The following is a 21887-nucleotide window of genomic DNA, read 5'->3' as shown; positions in this document are numbered from 1 at the left end:
CAGACGGCTCTCAGCACCTTCTATGATTACCATTTATAAGGCGCTGATCTCTCCAGCATCTGAGCGCCCCCACTGATAACACCAGGGCCAACCAACAGACGTAAGCAGGAGATGTTATTCATATTGGTGAATCCCACTTGACAAGTCAGCCTGACTTTCTGTACGGGCTGCTGCTCCCGAGTCATCTGCCAAACCAGCGTCAGGCAAATCACATTACTGTGACCTGACAAGGAGCTGACAAGGGCTTGGGAACCAGCCAAATCTGGGCAGAGCCAAGTCCCCGCTGGGGGCAGCTGGGCCAGATCGGCCGTTTCCCCCCCACCTCGGGCAGAGCACGCGCTGCCCACAACAGCACAAAGCCTGACCTGTGCCAAACACCGTCCCCCTCCCCACCGGGAGCACTGGGCCAGCCGCCTTGGACACCAGCTGGCTCAGGGCAGCTGCGTTTTATCAGCTTTGCTCAGGAGTGGCTCCTCTGTGCATGTCTCTGCCTGTCTTGGACAAAAATGGTCAAAGATGCTCCACTGAAAAATCCCCAGTGAAGGCAGCTGCAGCAGCCTCCCCAGCCAGTCAACGCCACTGTGCCATAAGCAGCCAGAAGCACTCACGTTTATCCTCCCTCCTCTTCTTTAGCTGGTTTTAAGTCATGAGAGGGGAGTTCATTTTTAAGCAAGGTATGGTGAGAGCTCCCACGGTACTTCTTGGCGAAGGCAAGTCAGACCAAGCGGGAGCCCCGCACAAGCAGAAAGGGGGAGTGAGCCTTGCTGAGCTAACCAAAGTATGAAAACAAACTGATACAAACCCAGAGAACATCCCTGAAGGCAGAAGAAAAAGAGAAACAGAGCCAGGAAACAACACATTTTTAAATTATATCAGCATTTCTGCTTTGGGCCACAACACACCCAGCGTACTGGTGGTCAGGAAGAAAGTTTCTGCAGGGAGGCTGGTCCAGAAAACGCCCCCGAGAGCACCCTGATCCGTGGCCTGGGGGGCTCCTCACACCAAGCACAAGGTCTGGTGGCTGACCGGGTGAAGACGCCCCACCTGGGCCCTGGAAGGGGGTAAGAAATTGTTCATACCTGCTGCTGGCAGTGAGAGGGGACCCTGCTCCGACTGCCCTGCCCTGAGGCCAGGCAGCTCGGCACCCATCCCGCAGCTCAAAAAAAAGAAGACAAGAAACGACTGATTTCTTATAGCCCTGTCCACATTGCATATCTGTGTGACAGCCCTGTCCATATTGCATACCTGCGTGATGTCCCTGTTCGGCAGGGGGGGAGGAAGAAGGAAACCTACTGGAATTAGGTGTTGCAACCTGCATCTGGGATGTGATATTCTGGCACCTCTGACACATCACGTTTTTGTGACTCCCTGTCAGCTGTGAAGCAGGAGCAGTACTTACCCACAGCTGCCCCAGCCGTTCAGGACTGGCAAAGGGCTTTCAGGTCCTCAGGTGAAAAGCACCACTGAAATCCCAAGTGCTGCTCTTATCAGCGGGAGGCGGGTGCCCGGGCACCCGGGGCTGGCACACAGCTCACCTTCCCCGCCGTGCAACTGGCCCAATACACCACAGTGCCCCCCCATACAGGCCCCAGCCTAACTTGTGTCCTGCCTTTCCGGCTGGCAACCCCGAGGCTCTTAGCCTGCCACTAAACGGTGTCACCCCATAATTCATTCACAGGATGAGCAGGCTGTGCCTGGCCTTGTATGGAGCTGCTGACTAAGGCAACGACAGGAGTGAACAATTTTAAAGTGGAGCTACTCGTAAAGGTAGGCAGCTCTGATGGTGAAAGCAAACACCAGCTGGCATCAAAAACTGACATTAAGAAATTCAGTCAGCAGAACACAAACTGATTTGTAGCACAGCCAGCACACTTCATTGCCTCTCTGACTTCTTACTGTATAATAAACAAAAAAGATAAGTTACGAGTCCTGCTTATAATGCAGCAGTGCTTTAAGAAAGCTGTGGGGCAGAAGGAAGGTGTCTTCATACCAGTGCTGTGGAAGCACAGCTGACATGACCCCAGCCAGCACAGGGATGAGACACAGAGCAGAAAGGACCCGCCAGGGAAGCACAGCCCACGTGGGACTGCGAGAAGGAATGGGGGAACCACGACACCTCCAGCTCGGTTGGACCTTGGTCTGGCTGCAATGCACTGCTTACCAGCCCACACTGGAGCGAAACCTGAGTTCAAACCTGTGACAGCTTCAGCTCTGCCCTGTAGCCTGAACCTCAAAACATGTAGGGCTGCCTGGGAGGATTGCCTGTGTTAAGAGTTTGAAACTGAAGATATCCCATTAAGGTATTTCACAGATCTGCCCTAAGAGACTATAGGGCTCCTAGTGGCATTCCCAAACTGATGGCCTGTCCAAACTTGGAGTTTCCATCACGCCTGAGAAACTGCCAGGCAGATTTCTGTCCTTGAAAAAGGGCTCCTGTAAAAGATACTATGTTTGACATTTCACAGATTTCAGTTCTTGCCACCTCTCTCCTCCTTTTTCCTCAGGCCTCCTTCATACATCTACGGAAGTCATTTCCACGTTACGGTGGCTAACAGGGCAAAGAATGAAGACAACCACTGCTCCCATTTCTGTGGGGTGGCACACTGCTCCCTGTGCACCGGGGCCTGATCGCCTGCCCCGCTTCCAACCGCCAAAAGCAAACGCTTTCCTGCTGCCCCTTCTCCACCCGTGGCCCAGCAACAGGCTCCACCACGGCCCGTTCCTCCTGTCCCCGCGCCAGGAGCCCGTCTTCTTCCATCCCCCGTGGGCCCACGCCAGCACCCACACAAGTTCTTCAGCAGCAAACCACTTTTTCAAAGGACCCATTACTTGTTTGATGAACAGACACTTCTGAATTCAGGCACAAAATATAACCAGGGAATCTGAAGCTGGCAAAGCAAGACAGAGGCCAAAGCACACGACTTTTGAATGTACCCAGGACAGTGCACATTAGTGCTCTAATACAAACTAAGCAAAAATTAATAGAGATAAAGGAAAAACCAACTCACTGAATGCATATATTTATGGAAAATTGCTTCTCAAACAAAACCGGCTATGATAACACACTATTTCTATCATTTTAGAGTAAATATATATTTTATCAGAGCAATCTGTGTTAGTCTGGTATATTAATGCATGTAATAATTGTGAATTTGGAGTGCAGCCACAACGGTTTCAGTCTCTAGAGTGACCAGTGTCTGTTGAAATAATATTTTTTTGCACACAGACTCAAAGCACCAAAAACCTTAAAACAAAGATGTGAATTAATACCTGCAGAACAAATGCTGAAAGAGCAAATTCAAGACTATAGCAATATGCAAATTTCTTTGCAATTTCCAATTTCAAAAGAACATATCAGAACTTCCAGCCATTTCAAACAAGTTTGGAGCCCACCACCTGATGAGATGAGATCAAAGCTTCCCTTCTTTTTATGTTAAGACAGTTCATGAAGAAAAGGAAAGAGACTAGGTGAAATATTTACGTGACTAATATATATACTTGGATCAAACATTAATTCATAATGTCTTCTGATCTTCAGCAACATGATCTTTCATGCAAAAAAATCAAGTCATCTGCAAACATGTCATGCCTTCAAAAACATAAATATTAATGAGGAATTCTGTGCATTTCAGAACTCGTTGTTTTGATTGGAATGTAAGGAATGAGTGAGCCAGAAATGAGTTAAAGCCAATTATAGCAACTAATTGCCATAATGCTGTGGGAAAACGCAGACCATAGCCCTTGCTTGAGGTTGGAATACATACACAGAAGCAACTTTCACTAGCATTTTGTAGCTGTAGCAGTCTAGAAGGAACCAAGAGGAGTAGAAATTACTCCTCTCGGTAGAGTTAATGAGAGGCTGACATTTGAATTTGAGCAATTTTAAGAAGTTTTGTCTGTACTTTTTTCTCCAAATCAAGTGCGCTTAAAAACTGCAAGATCTTTTTCATTATAAAGTATTAGCATAATTCTAATAAAGGAAGGTTATCTTTACAGAATCCTGACATGTTTGCTTTTCATTAACAGACATCTAGGCAGGTAACGCTGCATTGCTTCGAGAATGAAAGATTGGTCTGGCTTTTCAAAAAAAGCACATCTGTGTACGTATTTCCAATCCAAATGGCCCTGGTGGCAACAGACAAGTTCAGAACCCATTTGAACCAGTATAAAGAGGAGGAAAGACAGAGCAACTCCTGAGCGTGCCAGACACAGCAAACATCACCTCTGCACTTCTAGTGCTATAATGGCATCTATAACATCAAGTAGCTTTCAAGTCTTAGAAAGCATTAACTATGTAGAGCGGCATTAGTATCATCTGCTCCGAAACCATGATTTTTGGAAGGCACCCAGTTCAGCGGCAGCTCGAGACCAGACTGGCAGCCTGTTTGCCATTCAAACAAGCACCGCTGCCAATTCCAGCTTTACAAAGGGACAAAGCACTACTGCTTTGGGGTGCATTTGTAACAGCGTGTGCTTGCTGGAGACCGAGAGCACTGGAGCTTTTGGAGAGAGCTCAACGCAAGAGCAGTAGGAGGATTCAAGCCTCCTACTCACAGGGAGGTCTGCTCACATGGCCAGGGGAAGACAGGAGTCCCAAATTAGGCTTGTTAAATTTGCTCAGAACTTAACCCACTAGTCTCTTCCTCGGCATTACTGGGAGCAAAACAAGGAATATTTAGTTTTATTGTGTAATGATTTTGACTGAGAGGGAGGGAACTAACAAACTTGCTCCCCTCACATTGCTCATTTTGTCTCTTTCCTTTCTTTTCCACACACTGTGTCCTGTCTTGTCCACTAGCATTCCAGGGTACGGACTCTTTACTACTACGTATGTTCCTCTAGTGGTAGGATTTGCTAGTGATTTGCCTTTTTGGGCCTTCTGTGCCACCCCGAGCAACACAATTACCACAAGTCTAGGCTCTGACATTACTCCAATTCCAAGCTATTGCACTGATGTTTTAGCAGGAATAACTGAAACTTTGTGAGAATGGCACGAACATCTGATGCCTTTCAAAGCGTCAGTGCCAAACAAATCATCACCTTCTACAGACACAAAAGCATCTTCTGATGTTTCCATGCCACTGCCTCTGCCTAAAATGATCAAGTAAAGATGGCAGAAACGATCCTGCTCCGAAACTGTAAATTGTGCAAAGAATAAATGTAGTTTTACCCGAATTGCTTTGTCCATTGCAATTAAGGAGTGCCAAGTATTGTCTTAAATGGTATTTGTTGCTCTGTTTTCATTATGCAAATCATCTTCCCCTTGGACAGCAAACTTTCTACTGTGCATGGTGGCTTTTTCTCTGGCAGACAAGATGGAATATTTCATTGGAAATAACATTTGTTGTTCTTTAACAATGTTGTCTTTAGCAACACTTTCAAAAAAATTCATTTCTGTCATTCAATCAACCCTAGTGAGGCTCAGTTTGAATTAACTTTAAAAAAAAAAAACTATCACACAATCTTTCCACGACATTACTGGGACTACTCTTTCTGGGATTTGGTTTTTTTTTTTTTTTTTTTTTTTTTTTTTTTTTTTTTTTTTTCTTGAAATACAAAGGAAGAGATTATAGCTTAAGAATTGCAGAGCAAGCAAAAGAAAGAAGGTGAAGGGGAGGAAGACTTAGGAAAGCTCTTTTGGACAACCTGCAGTTTAAAAAGAACCACAACACTGGCTTTAAAAACAAAAATGAAAATTTAAAAAAAAACCATGACAGAGCAAAGGAAGGCAAAATAAATAAGCAAATAAATAAATAAAACAAGGCTACTGTTAACAGATAATAGGTCACCACTAGCTGCAGCTTCCAGGGGTCCAGAAGATACAGGGAGCTTGCAAATAGCACTCCAGAGCCAGTAGCAAAGGTAAAGCTTTACCCACAGTTATTACCTGCTTTTCCTGTACATAAGATCCCAAACACATGTAACTTAGCATGACATTTGTTAATACGTAAAATAAAAACATAAGGAAAGGTAACAAAAGTGAAAGAGAAGACGACAAGTGCCATTTGTGTATGCAATACAAGCAACCCCCATGCTCACCAACACCAACTTATCATTCCAAGGAAAGAGAAATCCCAGCACCAGGCACCTCCTGATCTGCAGCGGATGGGATAACTTGTCAAGGACCCCCACGTATACCCCTTTGCGATTATACCACCACAGTGAAACTCTCTGGCCTTTGTGTCAGGCCGCAACAAGGATAACACAACAACATCCACCAGAAGAGGAATTTGCGAAATGAGTGTGAAGTCACTATTAAGTCTCTGTCCTCAGAAAATATTTTTAAAAGGAAAAGATGAAACAAGGAGACTTATAAAGAACTACATTTATTTTTGTTTACAGCAGATATCATAAATAAAGCTAAAACAATTTTCACTGTGTGCAAAATACAGAATTTCCATGTGAAAATTTAAATACAGCATTAAAAACCTATTTAATAAAAATATTCAGTTAAGATTATAAAGTAAAATGAAGACAAAAGATTTAGGAGGAGAAAGGACAGAATCCTCCCTGGCCAGGAAGAGCTAGGAAGACTCTGCAACAGAGGATAAAAAACACAGCAATGGGAAGTGGTTTGAAATGGCAGACCTTTACCTTCATCTCAAAGCACGCTGAGCTTTGTAACAAAACACCGTAGCCCTGGAACAGATAGGAAGTCATGTCCTAACCACTTGTGCAGGAAGTGACGCTTAAAATAGAAAGGTTTTTGTGTGGGCAGAGCACGAGGACTTTCAAAGCCATCAAGACATTTTAGGATACCCACACAAATAAATACTATTGCTTTAGTCATGCAAACATACAGGTCAGCAAGATAAGGTGTGGGGCTCTGACCCTGCAGCCCTTCTGCCTTCCTGGCTGAGGTGTGTGAAATGGGGCAAGTGGCAGAGGATGTTTTGCCCCTCCTGAAAATTGCTGTTTAGATCAATTCCCGAAGGCCCTTCCCTTTGAAAGGGATCCTCAGCAGGGAAGGACTGGTCGTGGCCATATCAACCAAAATCTTAGCACACTTGCTTGTCAGACTGAGCCCTTGGTTCTTCTTTGGATTCATTTCCCCTTCCAGATTATCAACATGTGATTACACATACTGGAACTTATATAAAAAATACATACAAAATAATCACACAAATTTGTCATGGAGAGTAGTGGCAACGTCTCATGCAGCAAGACAAATCCATTCAGAGTGGCAAATAGGGCCTAGTTAATTAGTTAACGAAACAATTCAAATCAAAACACTCTGGTTATATAAACTTGGCCTTTTGATATTACAGACTAAAAATAGCATGCACATCTATTGCTGTTAGACCTGCCTACTATGTTACTTGGGGTGGAAGACTGGAATTCGCATCACTTTTTCAGCAGAATCCTTTTATATCATACTTTTCCAGTATGAAAGCAAAGAAGTGCTTACAAAGTGCCACAGTGCTCAAACGTTACTTGCTCATTGCATATTTGAGCTCATTGGAAATTTGCTCATTGCATAGTTGAGCTCAATGGAAACAGATGTTCATGCTAACCAGGAGAATCAGCTAGCTAATCTTGTCCTGACCTTATCTTAAATCTTTCCTCCAATACTTTGAAAGAAATAAGGCTTTAACTAGTTCTTTCAAGAAACAATATACTTGACTAACTTACCTTAAAGGCACAAGGAGGTGTACATGCACAGACACAGAGAGAAAAACATTCTCTACAGAGAGCGCAGATGTTACCTTTTCTAGAACCATGAACTCAGCAACAGGTTAAATGATCATGCCAAAGCTCACATCCATTAATATACCAGACACACACAGTTTGCTCCAAAAGTCTTAAAAAAAACCAAAACGCAAAATGAAATGCTGTCAAACAACAGTGTTAGTCACACAATTTTGGAACTGGCAAGCGGAAAAAATCACCTGAGAGCAGAAAGGCTTCAGCCAGTGAGCGGGTGCAGCACCGGAATGATGAGTTGGACTAAAAGCAACAAGGGAGATTGACACAGAAGACAGCAGGAAAAAGAACACAGAACTTAACTTGGTTATATAGGAAAGCATCAGAAAGATTACGTACGCACAAAGAAGAACTGGCCAAAATGAAACTGCCTTTTTTCATTATCTCATGAATGAGGACAAATAGGTATGAATCTTACTAGCAGAATATTAAGATGAAGAGATTAAAAAAAAAAATCTACCAATTAGATTGATACCAATAAAAAAACCTTTCCAACAGAATTACCTGCAAACTCCCGGTGGAATATGCAGTGTAATTAAGATTCCTCAGGAAAATGTTTTCATTACCCAAGTTCCCGAATGGTGTTGTGAGAATGTAGGGATTTTATTCCCCATTATATAAATATATATATAAAGCCAATACCATCTTTTTAATTTTATTATTTTATTTTATTTTTAAACTTTCTACTAGTAAGATTCATTTGCTTTAAATTCACTGGACAAAGATTTCCAAATTTCTTACTATATCACCATTTTCTGTAAGTTTACCATTATGGACACTCTGCTGAAAGCAGAAAATTTCCTGTAGTAAACAGCAGGGGAAAATTTCAGGAAAAAATGTTCCTGAAAACTGTGATGCTGACAAACTGAAATAAAAATTGATGGCAAGCCAAATTTTAAAACTTTACCACTTAGCAGTTTGCTGTGTTGCAGGTAAATCGCACTGCAGATTTTTTCCTTTTTAGGGTGAAATAATTACTATCATTAGCAAATAATTAAAAAGTATACAGTGTTCCAAAGTAGTTTTTTTTTAAATGCTATAAAAGAGGTACAGATACATTTCTTTACATATATACAGATGCCCACCATGTTACTATAATTGTCGCTGTGTCCAGTCAGTATTCTAGCAAAGTTTTTGCTGAATACATGTTTGAGCATTAATGGCAATTTATTTCAAACGAATGCTACCTTATATCTAAACCATTTTCTTCAAGCACTTTTTCAAGTTGTGTGCATATACTTAACAATTTTTTCCCAAATTACATAAGCACTCTAAAATGTGAAAAGCTTTATCCTTGTAGTTTAAAGAAAGTCAAACTATCTAGAAGAAAAATCCAGTTTGTTATTTATTTTAAACAGAAGACACATTTACTTTTAATACTTAAGAAACAAAACAATTCAAATCATCTTTTCCCACATTATGTTTATAAAAAAAAAAAAATTGACAAACTGCCAGCCCATTAGCAGCACAGTCATTTAAGACCTCTAGAAGGTGATTCTCAACTTTGGTACTAACTGAATGCGACATTATTTCCTATTATTTAAGCCACGTTCTTTGGGCTAGAAATAAATGCTACAGATGCTTTTCATTTTAGGCTATATATATTACCATGTTTATGTATTCACCTATTTCCTGGTTAACTTCTGAATTTAAACGTTTAAGTACTTGAGAGGCAGGGAGCATGCTTACCTCACTGGCTAACTAGGCTGAAAGTAAATCAGAATTTGGGATGTTGGTGTCTCCTTGCTGTTAAATAGCTTATTTAACCTGTCCTGATACCTTCTGATTAAGGTAGACCTTGTTGGGAGACATCTGAAAGAAATTTACTTAATAGCTGCTCCAGATTATAGAATTTCACCTTTCTGCCATCAGCTTCATACATTGAAATTAACGAAACACCCAACTAAGAAGTAACCTCCTTAGAATATGTTTGTAGGTTTTTGTTGTTTGTTCTAAACTTGAGTTTTTAAATAATTCCAAAAGACAACAGAAGCAGTGCCTACCCAGAGGCTCAACAGCAGTGATTTCAGTTACAGATGACTGCTCCATAAATTAATATTCCTTGAATCAGCCACTTAATGAGGAAGCCTTTACTTGAGAAATAAGTCAGGTCTAATTAGACTACCAGTTCCTTTGACTTACAGTTTCAATCAAGCCTTCACTCAACTAAGATTTGCTCTTCAAATTTATTTCAAAACTTTAAATAAATTAGTAGTACAGATTATACCCGCTATCAACAAAGGGTATCTATCACATGTAAGAAATGTAAAAGGCATGACTAGGAGCAATGTGAATTAAGTCCATGATTGACTTTTTTTTTTTTTTTTTTACATGCAAGTTATAAACCTCATAACCCAGAGCAAAGATGAAAGCGAGGGGAAAAAAAAAAAGAAAAAAAAAAAAAGATATGCGCCATATTCAGGTTTCAAAACCCAGTCATTTGTCATAAATACTCCCCAAACATCTGAAAGAACGCATTCTTTCTTGGTCTAACAAAAAAAAAAAAGGGGGGGGGGCACACACAACAGGGAGAAGAATGGTTTTAAAATGTACCACCCCCTCAATGGTCTGATCACAGGATAAAATGGGAGGGGGAGAAAATCTACAAAATATCCTTCATCCATCTCCGTGTTCTGGAAATGTGTCTGGACACTGCCCTTCATGCTTTAACATACAGTACACTTATATTGAAAATTTTGATTGCACCTCGTTTATATCAGAAGGAATCCACTGTTCATTTAAGTCACACATTAAATTGCATGAAAAGTAAAAAAAACAACCAACCAACCAAAAAAAAACCCTCAAGAAAATAGCGAGGCTGTTGATTTTGAAAATCTGAAAGGCACAACTGAGCAAGACACGTAGAAGAATTTAAACCCTACAGAATTTTTTCACCCATTCAAGCACATTTTCAAGTGATAGCTCTGCTTCCCGGTACATATGAGTAAGTACCTCTAGAAGAGCACAGAGGAATGGCACACCAAGGCTCAAGAGTTCGTACAAGTAGGTATAGTTATATGCATTGTCCCTGAAATGAAGATTGGTAGCGTGCAGAAAACCATGCATCCAGTTAGACAGGCGTCTGGGAATGTCAAGCAGATCCCTTGTCACCCGAAGGGGCCAGCTTAGCGTGCCCCTAAAGAAGGAAGTCAGGATACCTGGGGACCTGTCCTCTGGACTGCTAGCAGTAGACAAAGTGCTTTCTGTGGTGGTCTCTGTGGGTTTGGGTTCCTCTTTCTTCCATGTTTCTGTTGCCTCCTTATATAAAGCATTAAAAGATGTTAAATACAATTCTAAAATGGAAAATCCAGTTTCTGTTATTCTTTTCAAGTTTTTATATATATATTGACATTTCCAATTGCTTTTAAGTTCAACTTTACTTTGTACAGGAAAAGCTAATTTCCATTGAGAACAAGACTATAAATATGCCAAATTCACAGAACTAGGAGGTTATATTTTAGTATTGATTTTACTACTTCGGGACATCAGGTAGAAAACATCTTACACAGACACGGACACACAGACACACACACTGCACTCTGCTCCAGATAAAGCTGCCTCAACATTTCCTGCATTAGTAATATAACCAATACGTACCTTTCCCTGGATCTGTAATGTTGCTCTTCTCTTTCTGTGTTTAGTACTGATTTTGCAGTGCGTAAAATGAGGTTTACAGTAAAATTTACCTACAAGAGAAAAAATAAATTATATGATATTTTATCTATATGTTTATGGACTGAAACCCCACTGTTGCATCTATAAAAAGATGAAATTAGCATAATTAATGGTTAGGCAGCAAAAGGAATGGGAAACTTGCCACCAACTCTGAATAGCTCACAGCTCTGAATAGGTTTCTTTTACAGTATACAGATTTGCACATTTGTTAAATAAGGCAAGGTCATTTATCTACCCCACAGGTTTAAGATTAATAAATAGAAGGAAGACAAGATTTTATAAATACCAAGCCACAAACTAACACGAGACATCAAGCAGCAAAAAGTCAAATAATCAGTTCAAAAAAAGTCTTTGCAAAAGATTCTCTGGACTGCAAAAGAACCACCTTTGGCCTTGAGTCTTTAATCTTTTTGTACAAAGAGATCAGGTTAATACTCTGATCTCAAATCATTTGGAAGTAGCAAGGGAATTTCAATTCTGTTTAATAATTTCCCTCTAAACTAAAAACAAAAACAAAACCCAACAAACCAAAGGCAAAAAATAATTCCCCATCTCCAAACCCCAGGCTGTAGGTGGGATTGAGCACTCAAGATCTGAACCTCCCATTCTATAGCAGACTGGAATAAATTACACTGCTGCTTGGCCAGTGCTACCGACTTCAACTCCTGAGCCATAACATCTTGGAAGAAATAACCTATATTCCCCCCCATCCATGTAAATCTGCCACTATCATGGCTTATCCTTAGATAGATTATGTTATTTAATGGCCAGTTATAAATGAGAGAGGAGACTAATTCTGTACTGTTAGAGAAAAATCACCTTTTTTCCCCCCCTGCTTTGAGCTGTGATTGGACAAATTGCATTTTGGTCACTCAGTTTATTTTCTGCTGAGGATTTCTTCAGGTCTTTCATAACTGGATTCTTTTGAAAGACTAGAACTGCAAGTACAAGGACTCAAAGATCAGCATGGACGCAAACAACATACTTGGCAGATTTCCTCCTGACCGAGCTACTCAGCCAGGTCTTTTTCCCTAGTTCCATTAAAAGCATCAATACTCAGACATTTTAAAATATTCTTAAATAGCTCCTATATTACCTTCTTCAACATCAAAGGCATAAATTCCTAAACGGAGTGTTGTAGAACATATTTCACACTTGAAGCACTCCCTATGAAAGAAGTGGCCTTCTGCACTCAGCCGCTCCATAACATATACCCGTTTTTTGCAGAAATAACAAATGTCACTCCCCCCGACAGACTGAGGAAATTCTTTTCGCAGAGATCCCTGTTAAAAAATAGAAATAGAAACACACATAAAGCCATTGCACTACACCCAGATATAAATTCTTATTAAGTGCGAAGCTGCTTTAGCTGCTTAAAGTTTTACACAGCACCCTCCACACGCAATTAAAATGAGCATCAGTCAGCTTTTTTATTACTCATTTGCTGCAATTCTGTAGGTTTATGCAGCAATTCATAAATCGGACATCACAAGGACTTCAAGGGTGAGTTTTCAGCTGGACTTACATCCAGTTTCCCTCTGGGAGTTCACTGACATTTTGTGTTTACTCAGGTACGAGAGCAGCATCATCCCCAACTGCTCGTTCACCACCCTGCGCCGTGCTGGCTGAGGCACTCACATCTCACAGCTGCGGGCATCGGTGTTTCTCAAAAGAGGGCAAAGGCAGACCTTGCCAGCCTCGAACAACAGACACGCATTTGGAGCTAAGAAAACAGACACCCTGAAGTCTCAGTTCATACACACTCCGGAGGAAAATGTAGGCTTATGCTTCAAAGTCCAGGACAAAAAATTGACAGTCTTCGATGCTGGTATCTGAACTAGCATTTACATCAGCTGCAGACATGCTTCCCCTCTCAGCCATGTTCATCCTGAGACTACAGCCCAAACTGGGGCTTGGTTTGTTTTAAAAATCAGTATCATTCCTACCACGGACATTCAGAATATTTTTAACTCATTGGACTTTAAAATATGATCCATATTGAAAACTTGAAACTATTTTGGAGGTTTTTGTTGAATTTGGGCTGGCAATTAACATTCTTTAATTGCCGCAAATCTCATCCTCTCTGTATATACATGCAAAAGGTACAGAAAAATAAATTATAAATGGATTAAATACTACTGGGCTTCCCTTTTCTTATTAGAGGCAGATACAAGGATGTTACTTTGCATTATTGCATTCTGCTTAGTTATAGGTCGGTACAGAGGAGCATCCCGTCTCTGCCACAGCTGCCAACATCTGCCCTCTCCCCCTGCCTCCCCCCGCTGCCACATGAGGGGTACCACGCATGGGACAGAGAAGGCGCAGGCTTGGTAGAGTCCAGGCACATACAGACAGCAGCACACAGTCCACACAACTCATCTTTAATTTGCTAGCAAAAGGCAGCCTCGGAACAACTTTTTAACGTTAAGCGCAAGTCACAATCATCATTGTCACAAGTTCCACTCTTGTGCTTAAAAGCTGAGAATCCTATTCCAAATCTGCCATTAGCAATCCATTTTGCTGTGATGGATCATTTCAGAGTGTGAATAACATGAAACTTTTCAAATGAACAACCATGCAAATGGAAAACCATACAAATACATTTTTAAAAATGCAATGTTAATAGGACAGGTCAGATAGTTACAATGAAGTGGAAGCACTCAGAGTTTAGTGCTGGCTAATAAGTGTCATCACCACAACACGACACCTTACTTCGCTTCCCAATACCTGACAGCTCTGAGCAGTGGAGGCAGGAGATGGAGAATGAGGAATGGGGCAAGAACCTGTAGCTCTGTCCAAAGACCGCTTCTGGATTCAACACAGAACAGTGTCAGAGTTTAAAAACAACTCTCTTCAAAATGAGGCACAGTGATTCAGCATTTGTGTGTTAAAAATAACTTCATAAACACGTACTGTACAAAACTTTCTTTAGAAGCCACCCTGATTAATAATTGTCTTCTGTTACTAATTGTACCAGTAATTACATTTAATAAAAGCCTCCTGAAGTTTTAATTCATATGGACAAGTAATAAAAATATAAATAGAAGACATGGTGAGCAACATTTCCAGCACATCCACACATCAGCGTATTTTGCCAATATGCACTTGATTCCTTAATAAGTGTTAGACTGAGACCCTTCATAATGCTTAAAGTGCTCCACAATCAGGGTCATACATCAGGATGACATTCTGGAAACACCACTCTTTTGAGTTATTGTTTCTTTGTGGGTTTAGTCTTACCAGTTCAAGGGTGGAAAGCTGTGGCTTGGGTCTATGATCATTCACATACAGATTGACAAGAACTTCAGCCACAGCTCCAATTGCACGTGAGACCTTTCCTACAGTCATCTAACCAGAAAAGGGGAGAAGATGAAGAATAGAAGGAAGAGCTTTAGTTATTCTTGAAAAAGAATTTAGTGAGAAAAGGACAAGAATGATTTGAAAACATGCAAACAATGATAAAGAGAAGCTGGGAGAAAGAGCAGAGGCAAAGTCTAGCAGAGCACAAGCATATTCATGCATGATCAGCGTGGTCCAGCTGGTGGCCACAGAAGGCTTCCATGCAGCCCACATGTTTCTCCCTGCAGATGATGGAGAAATAGCTGCTGGGAACAAATGTTGCTCCCACAGCACAAGGCCTTCTGCCATGTCTGCAAAAAGCTGAGCTGGGAACTACTGCCTGGCTACCAGGGTTGGACCATTCTGATGGGTTAAGAAAACCCCTATGGTTCACTTGGACTTCTTGGGACTTTGTTGTTATATTTCAGAACAGGGGTGGGGACTAAACTTCACACTGAAGGACCGCAAATCATGGCATTTCAGGAAACTTTCTATGAAAATGTACTAGAAGTGCCACAGAGAAATGTTTTGTTGATGCTCACGGAGCAACCATTCTCCCTCTCCCCAGTGACTCATCTTAATGCCAGGGAAAACTGGAGAAACTACGCTCACGCAAGGAAGACATCTCCTTTATCTCCTTCATCACACTACTGCAGTCATGAATGTTAGGCTGTTTCTAACCAAATTTATCAAATAGACAGGCCTGCAAGGACACTGTAGTTCCTTAGGCTGTGGCTCCCAATGCACCATAGCCAGACCACTGACTATATAGTCCAGGCTTCCTTGCGAAAACATATGCCTGGGGACTGGAACAGAAGAAAGGTGTGTGTGCGTGCACACGCACATGTGTGAGTGGCAGGCAGGTAGGTAGGTACTCCAGTTCTCTGTTCCTGGAAAAAAGACTGTGAAGACTTCATAGATTTACAGAAATATTTTCTGCCCTAAACCAAATTTCCTGTAGCAATTTTGATTTTAGTTTTATAGTCAATATAAGACACCACAACCTCTCTGGTGACAAAGGCAGCAAGGGCCATCCTGGTATGGCCTGATCTCTGCTTCTGAAGCCAGAAGGATCCTAGAGGACCCATGATCTCCTATCTTACACTCCATTTGCCTCCCCACAGAGTCCAAATTTTAAGTCTCTCACTTCTCAGTGAAATGATTTTTCTACTGCCACCACTCTAAGTCTTGCTAATGGAAACGTTTTAAAATATCAGAAAGCTACCATGAAGAAAAGAGAAAAACATAAATGCAATGGTATTCATGATACTTTAAGATAATTCTAAAGCATTTTCTATCAAGCTTAAAATCAACTATAATGTATTGTGGGTGTGTTTTCAAAAATTATGATGGTTAAAAATATTCTTGCTATTAAAAAAGTTCAAGTTCAGGAACTTGGGAACATGTCCAGTCCCTTATAGCTCCCTGTATCTTTTGAGAGTTATCCCATAATTAACTTTATATCCAGGCAGATACAAAATACGTATTAATAAGATAAAGGCCATTCAAGGGACAAATTTCTGTACTGCTTGGTTTTGTTTAATATAAAAAGACTTTTAAATATTATTCAATATCTGTACAACTTGTGGGGTAACAACAGCAAAGTAAACTGTTAATTACATACCGCAATGCTCTGCTAAGTGGTACATTAAATTATAAACCAATACTAGAAGTGAGATTACTTGCTGCTACAGGAAAACTACATTCCTTTGTATTGTTTAAGATCATGGAAGACAAAGTTTTCCTCCCTGAATTCAGCACCTCTGAATACGCTGAGCAACTTTTAGGCCACATAAAACTTAATACCCATGAGCTCCTAGGTAAAAGAAAGCATTCAAAGTCAGTTGAAGCAGCAAGTTTACCTTGAACTAGTTAAACGCTGGAGCAGTCAGTTAAACAGTAAGGCTATGCTTAAAGTGAGGTAGTTGAATTTCAGGAAAAGTATCCTTGAGCCTGAACTACACCATGCCATTCATCAGGTTGGTTGATTTCTGTTCTCCACCCATTGGAGCAATCTGTGTCAACATTAAAGCAGTCAAAACAAGAGAACTGCATGTTTACACATACTTCTAAAAATGTTATTAAAAGGAAGTGTTCTTGTAATGAGTGTGAATTCACATTCCATGTAAAAGCAAATGGGATTTCAATTTAACCTAGTGACCAAAAGATGGCTGGTTGCTCTCCTCTCCTCATCAACAACCACCAATGCAAACATTGATGCTACTGTCCAGTGGGGAGGGCAGGAAGCAAGTGGACTTGAGGACTGACTAGATCTCATTTTAGAGAAACTGTTTAATAAGGACATGTTACTGGGGGAAGATCTCTACTAATTGTCCTTACTGAGTTAGATGTGCGGGTAGACAACAGATCAATTTGCTACAGCCTTGGTACTGCACCCTTCAAATGCCATTCAGTCACAAAATAGAAGCATCAGGGCAGGACGTGAATCCACCAGGGCAGCCCATGAGCACCTGCCACCAGCAGAAACCTGCAGAGAATGGGAGGGACAGGGCGTGCAAGAGCAGCGCTGCCCTGCAAGGCTCGTGACTTCTGCCCTCATACGACAGCAACGCAACTGTCGAGTAACCCCCTGTGTCTTCTCTAAACCTCACCCTGCTTATGGACAAGGACTTCAATAACATCTTCACCCATTTAATCGTGTAAGGGCAATAAACTCCAGTTGCAGGAGAGAGGGTCTGACCCCAAATCTACACACATTCTTTTAGAGAACCTGTCAACTCTTACACACCTTAGCTTTGGTCAACAGTACACAGATGTCTGCCTGCCTGATGCTGCCCAGGTACCCTAAGAACTCGGTATACACATAATAGGTTTTATATTTTGCTCATGCACTTACTACCCTTGAGGCTACTGGTGTACGTGAAGTCCCACACACATATGCAATTTTGTAGTGCTGGGGCCACTATCAATATGTAACAGGCTACTGCTCACAATTCAGGCAGATTTATACCAGTAGCTTTAAATCCTTTATTGGAAAGGAATCTTAAAGAGTTACCTTACATGGTAAATTTCAGGAAACAATCAGGAAAACACTTAAAAAAACCCCCAAGAGTTTGTGATTTACTAAGACTATCGACATGTCAATGACATGTGGCCAAAGCTTTTCAGCAGGTTGATCAGGGTAGTTATTAATGTGGGAAGAGAAAGCTGCCTTCTGTCTTTCCCTGTGCTATTATTTATAACACCACAGCCAACCATCAAGAAAGCCTCAGTAGTATTTTCTTAAAACAAAGGAAACAGGCTCTCTGCCTCCAAAAGCATACAATGCTTCCCCTCTGTTGTTTCATATCCTTAATGATTTTCCCGGTCTTCTTTTGCTTTGAGGGCAATTTATTTATTTTTGATACCACCTGCTACGTATATTTTACCTCTGAGATAAACAACATTTGAGTAATAAGTTACTGTGTGTAGGAAACACCCAAGCCCTGCTTACTGCTGGTAATTAGAGTCACATCACAGAAGGCAAGTAGTTGGTCCAAACTCTGCAGGCAGCAAAGCCTACTCATTGCAACACCTTCATAGTTCTTATGACGACGTATTGTGTGGATTCACTCATGCAAAGCTCAGATGAACACAATTTTCTGAAGGTCAATCCAACTTTAAACAGAAAACAGGAATAACCAAAGCACAGCCTGTAATATAATATTTGTTAATTCATAATTCTACCTATGTGAATTTTGACAGCTGATTAAAGCAATCCAACTTTAAACAGAAAACAGGAATAACCAAAGCTCAGCCTGTAATATAATATTTGTTAATTCATAATTCTACCTATGTGAATTTTGACAGCTGATTAAAGCTAGAAGGTAGTTTTGATTATTACTGGCAACTTTCATATAGTGTCATATAGAAGTTAATTCTTAATAAGTTGTAATGACTGTATGTCTTTAAAAGAAACAATATGCTTCTATAGCCTTCCTTTTAAGTGCTCCTTTCAGAACTGAGGCTTAATAACAGGCTTCTGTAATAAGACAGTATGATTTCTTACCCACCGTTTTCAATAAATATGCCACCATAACTAATACTGTGCCAATGAAGTCAACAGATGTAAAGGATTGTCATGTCTGATAACAATGTCAGTACTCACTTGAAATTAAAATGACAGTACTAACTATTTAAAGGATGGGAGGGTGCTGATATTTGTAAGTCATATCTCATGAAGTCTCAAAAAACTCAAAAGACTTCTATTATCTTCCATTCTTCTGCTAGGAAAAAGCAGAAATACTGAGAGCGACATGAGGAAGCTCCTTCTGCTGGCTTACCAATCCTGAAACCCTTTTTCATACTGAAGTCTAGACTTAGCTACCGATATCTCGCAGAACAGAGACCAGAAATACAAATCCCGAGTCGTATAACCCCACCCTCAAGATAACACAAACACAGGCAATTACTGGTACATATTCACAGCAGAGCAGTCCAAACATATTGTTAAATTATCATGTACAGTACTTGAAAATGCACACTGTGCACCTGAACTACTATCAAATTTTATTTATATAGCGCTACACATTTAGCCAGTGTTTTATAGAGTATGATAAAATTTTCACGTTCTGAAAAGTGTGCAATCTTAAAAGATAAAACACGGGGACAACAATTTAACCATGGAAGGGCACGGACAGATTGCTTGTTATGAAATCAAGGCCGCAGCAGGTGTTCCCTGAAGATTTAATACTCTTACAGTAAAAACAGCAGTAAGAAATCTGCTTCTTGGAAAAATTTTGCTTGAGAAGTAACAAGAGGTAAGCCAAAACACGGCCTCTGTAACTTGAAGAGGAACAGACCTTAAGCTGCCAAAGAGAGGTAAAGCTAAAGTAACAGGGGTATCACAGGCCTGAATCGACCTCACAGCACATGAATAGTACAGAGAACAATAACAGTCCTGGGCAGGATCCACTTTACTTGTGTGAAGTAAGTGCACTCAAGGGGGGGTTTTGCCTGCACCCCCCCCCCCTTTTTTTTTTTTTAAATCTACTTACTACCTTTCCCATTGAAATATCTGCAGTACTCCATCATCACTTGGGGTTAATTTGGATCAGCTTTCTATTACTGCATCTGCCTCAAAGCGGAGGAAAGTGAAAGTTTGCCTGTTCATTATCAGACCTGCTATTTAAAAATTCTCAAATATGCCATGCCAAATGCACCATATTTAGACATATGTAATGCATGCAGTGTACAAGAGAACCTGAGCCTGTACAACCCTATGGAGCAGTATGCTAGGCATCAAGATATTCATGCATGTAGATCTGCCAAAGAATACATGTAGTCCTACCTAACCAGCCAAATATTTACCAAATGAGATAAAGGTATATTTACTGTACTGGTGACAGAACAAGATTTTCTTGCCTCAGCTGTGTTGCATTCTGCCATTACCTCTGGAGACAGCATTTTCAATTAAAGTAAACTCAGCCTGAGTGAAATCAAGTCACAACAAACTATTGCTACACCATTTAAATACAATAGCAAACTAATAAAAGGCTGTGAGTGCACTTTAAACAAAATGCAACTGAATTAAAACATTCAGAAATGATTGCTCAGGCCAAATGTTCTCAAAGAAAACAAAAATTTTAAATCCTAGTAAAATTATTACTGACAGAGTTTCCATATGATTAAGAACCTAGTTCTCATATTCTAAAGGGTTGTTCACATTGGTTTGTTGGTTGGTTTTTTTTTGGTTTTTTTTTTTTTGTTTGTTTGTTTTTTTAAATTCGCTTCGCACTGCCACAATAGTTCTCCATATCAAATGAGCAACAAACCTCAATATTTTGGAAACCATTACTTAGCTTAAAAGCCATCACACGCTATACTTTCTAGGTCATAAAAAGTAAGAGGTAAATCCAGGCAAAGGAATTATTTTGAAGCTAAGGGAAATAGGGGATAACTGCAGTAAGGCACCTGCTGGGCTTGCAGCATCCTTGAAGGGCTGTGTAGCCTATGTTTTCCTGGGGAATGAGAGGAAGGGAGTCTTTTCAACACAGCTCCATCTCAAACAAGGAACGTGCCTTTGCAAACTGCAAGTCAGCTCAGTATCTACCTGCTCAGTTACTGCTGAGGCTGTGAGCCTGATTTCCAACCAGCACCAACAATATGGTGCAAAATAACCTAAAAAGATCTAGACCAATTCCACTAAATGATCCTGCGGAACGCCCACCAGATGGGAAATTACCTTCAGCCATGGCTTACCTGAAGTTGGGCAATACTCATGTTTATTTCATAACACTGTTATTTAAATACAACAAAAGCAGGCAGAATGCTTTGCCCCTCCTTACAGTAAATGGAGAATTTTGCTGAATAGCACTTCTTTCATGTGTCAGGCAGCAGAGCCGCCAGCTCCAGCAGCACCTGCATTGGGTCACAGCAGTCACCTTCAATACTTCTAGAAACTTGGTGTGTCCACCTTTATTTCCACATCAACCCTATTCAATACTGCAGTGTTCCCAGACTGCTGCTATATAATCTGTGGGTGAAAGAAAGGCAACCCAGGCCTTTACCTGCCCTGAAAAGCTGAAAAATATCAAACTTCCCTCAATTAAAATCCTTCTAAAACAAGGGGAGTTAGAAGCCAACATCATCTTATCTTCCCCAGATAAAAGCACAGCCCATTGTAACATCAGCATAAGTAGTAAGAGCTGGATATCTGATTCAAGTGTTATCTAATTGCTTGCATTCAGAGCACGTGTGTTTCCTCTCTGTAAAGTCTGCTGTTACAAAGAACTGTATTCTAGCAATTAATGTGCAGAAGCAAGTTTAAAGTACAAATAAGTAAACAAACAAAACAACAATAAAATCCGTCTGTATCGACAAGTGCTCATACAATTCTAAGACATGTCCTCTAGTTAAAATAACCATTATTGTGCAGGTTCTTCCCTGCAGTCCAGACGGACATTCTTATGAAAAGAAACACTAATGCCACCCAAGAACAACTAACCGAACCCATAACATCCAGTTAGCTGTACAATGCAAAGCTCTCTCTCCACTAGGCATGCCTGTGGTATTATCAAACAACAGAATGTTTAAAATGAGCAGCAATGAAAAATTTTCAGAATTGAAACAAAAATTTTGGGAACTATTTGCTCTGTTCTTTACCTTTACACCTGAATTACATTTAACAATGGCTTTCCTCTTACAAACACGCAGAATTAACAACAGTG

At 40.7% G+C, this 21887-nt stretch overlaps 1 protein-coding gene across 1 annotated transcript in view; it reads right to left on the bottom strand.

Annotated features, from left to right (window-relative positions):
* Positions 1 to 21887, bottom strand: part of MICAL2 (microtubule associated monooxygenase, calponin and LIM domain containing 2) — a gene marked incomplete at its 3' end in the record, with an annotated part of 130017 nt that overhangs the window by 41222 nt on the left and 66908 nt on the right. Inside the window, exons 21-25 of the mRNA XM_082316991.1 lie at positions 14620 to 14727; positions 14107 to 14187; positions 12476 to 12662; positions 11302 to 11390; positions 10863 to 10962 (exon numbers count right to left, since the gene is read on the bottom strand). Coding sequence (XP_082173117.1) covers positions 10863 to 10962; positions 11302 to 11390; positions 12476 to 12662; positions 14107 to 14187; positions 14620 to 14727 — 565 coding nt within the window. The remainder of the gene's footprint in view (positions 1 to 10862; positions 10963 to 11301; positions 11391 to 12475; positions 12663 to 14106; positions 14188 to 14619; positions 14728 to 21887) is intronic.

The sequence above is a fragment of the Platalea leucorodia genome (genome assembly GCF_965183815.1).
Source record: "Platalea leucorodia genome assembly, chromosome: 7".
Taxonomy (NCBI): Eukaryota; Metazoa; Chordata; class Aves; order Pelecaniformes; family Threskiornithidae; genus Platalea; species Platalea leucorodia.
Note: the sequence above shows the minus strand (reverse complement) of the source record. Positions and strands in the feature narration are given on the sequence as shown.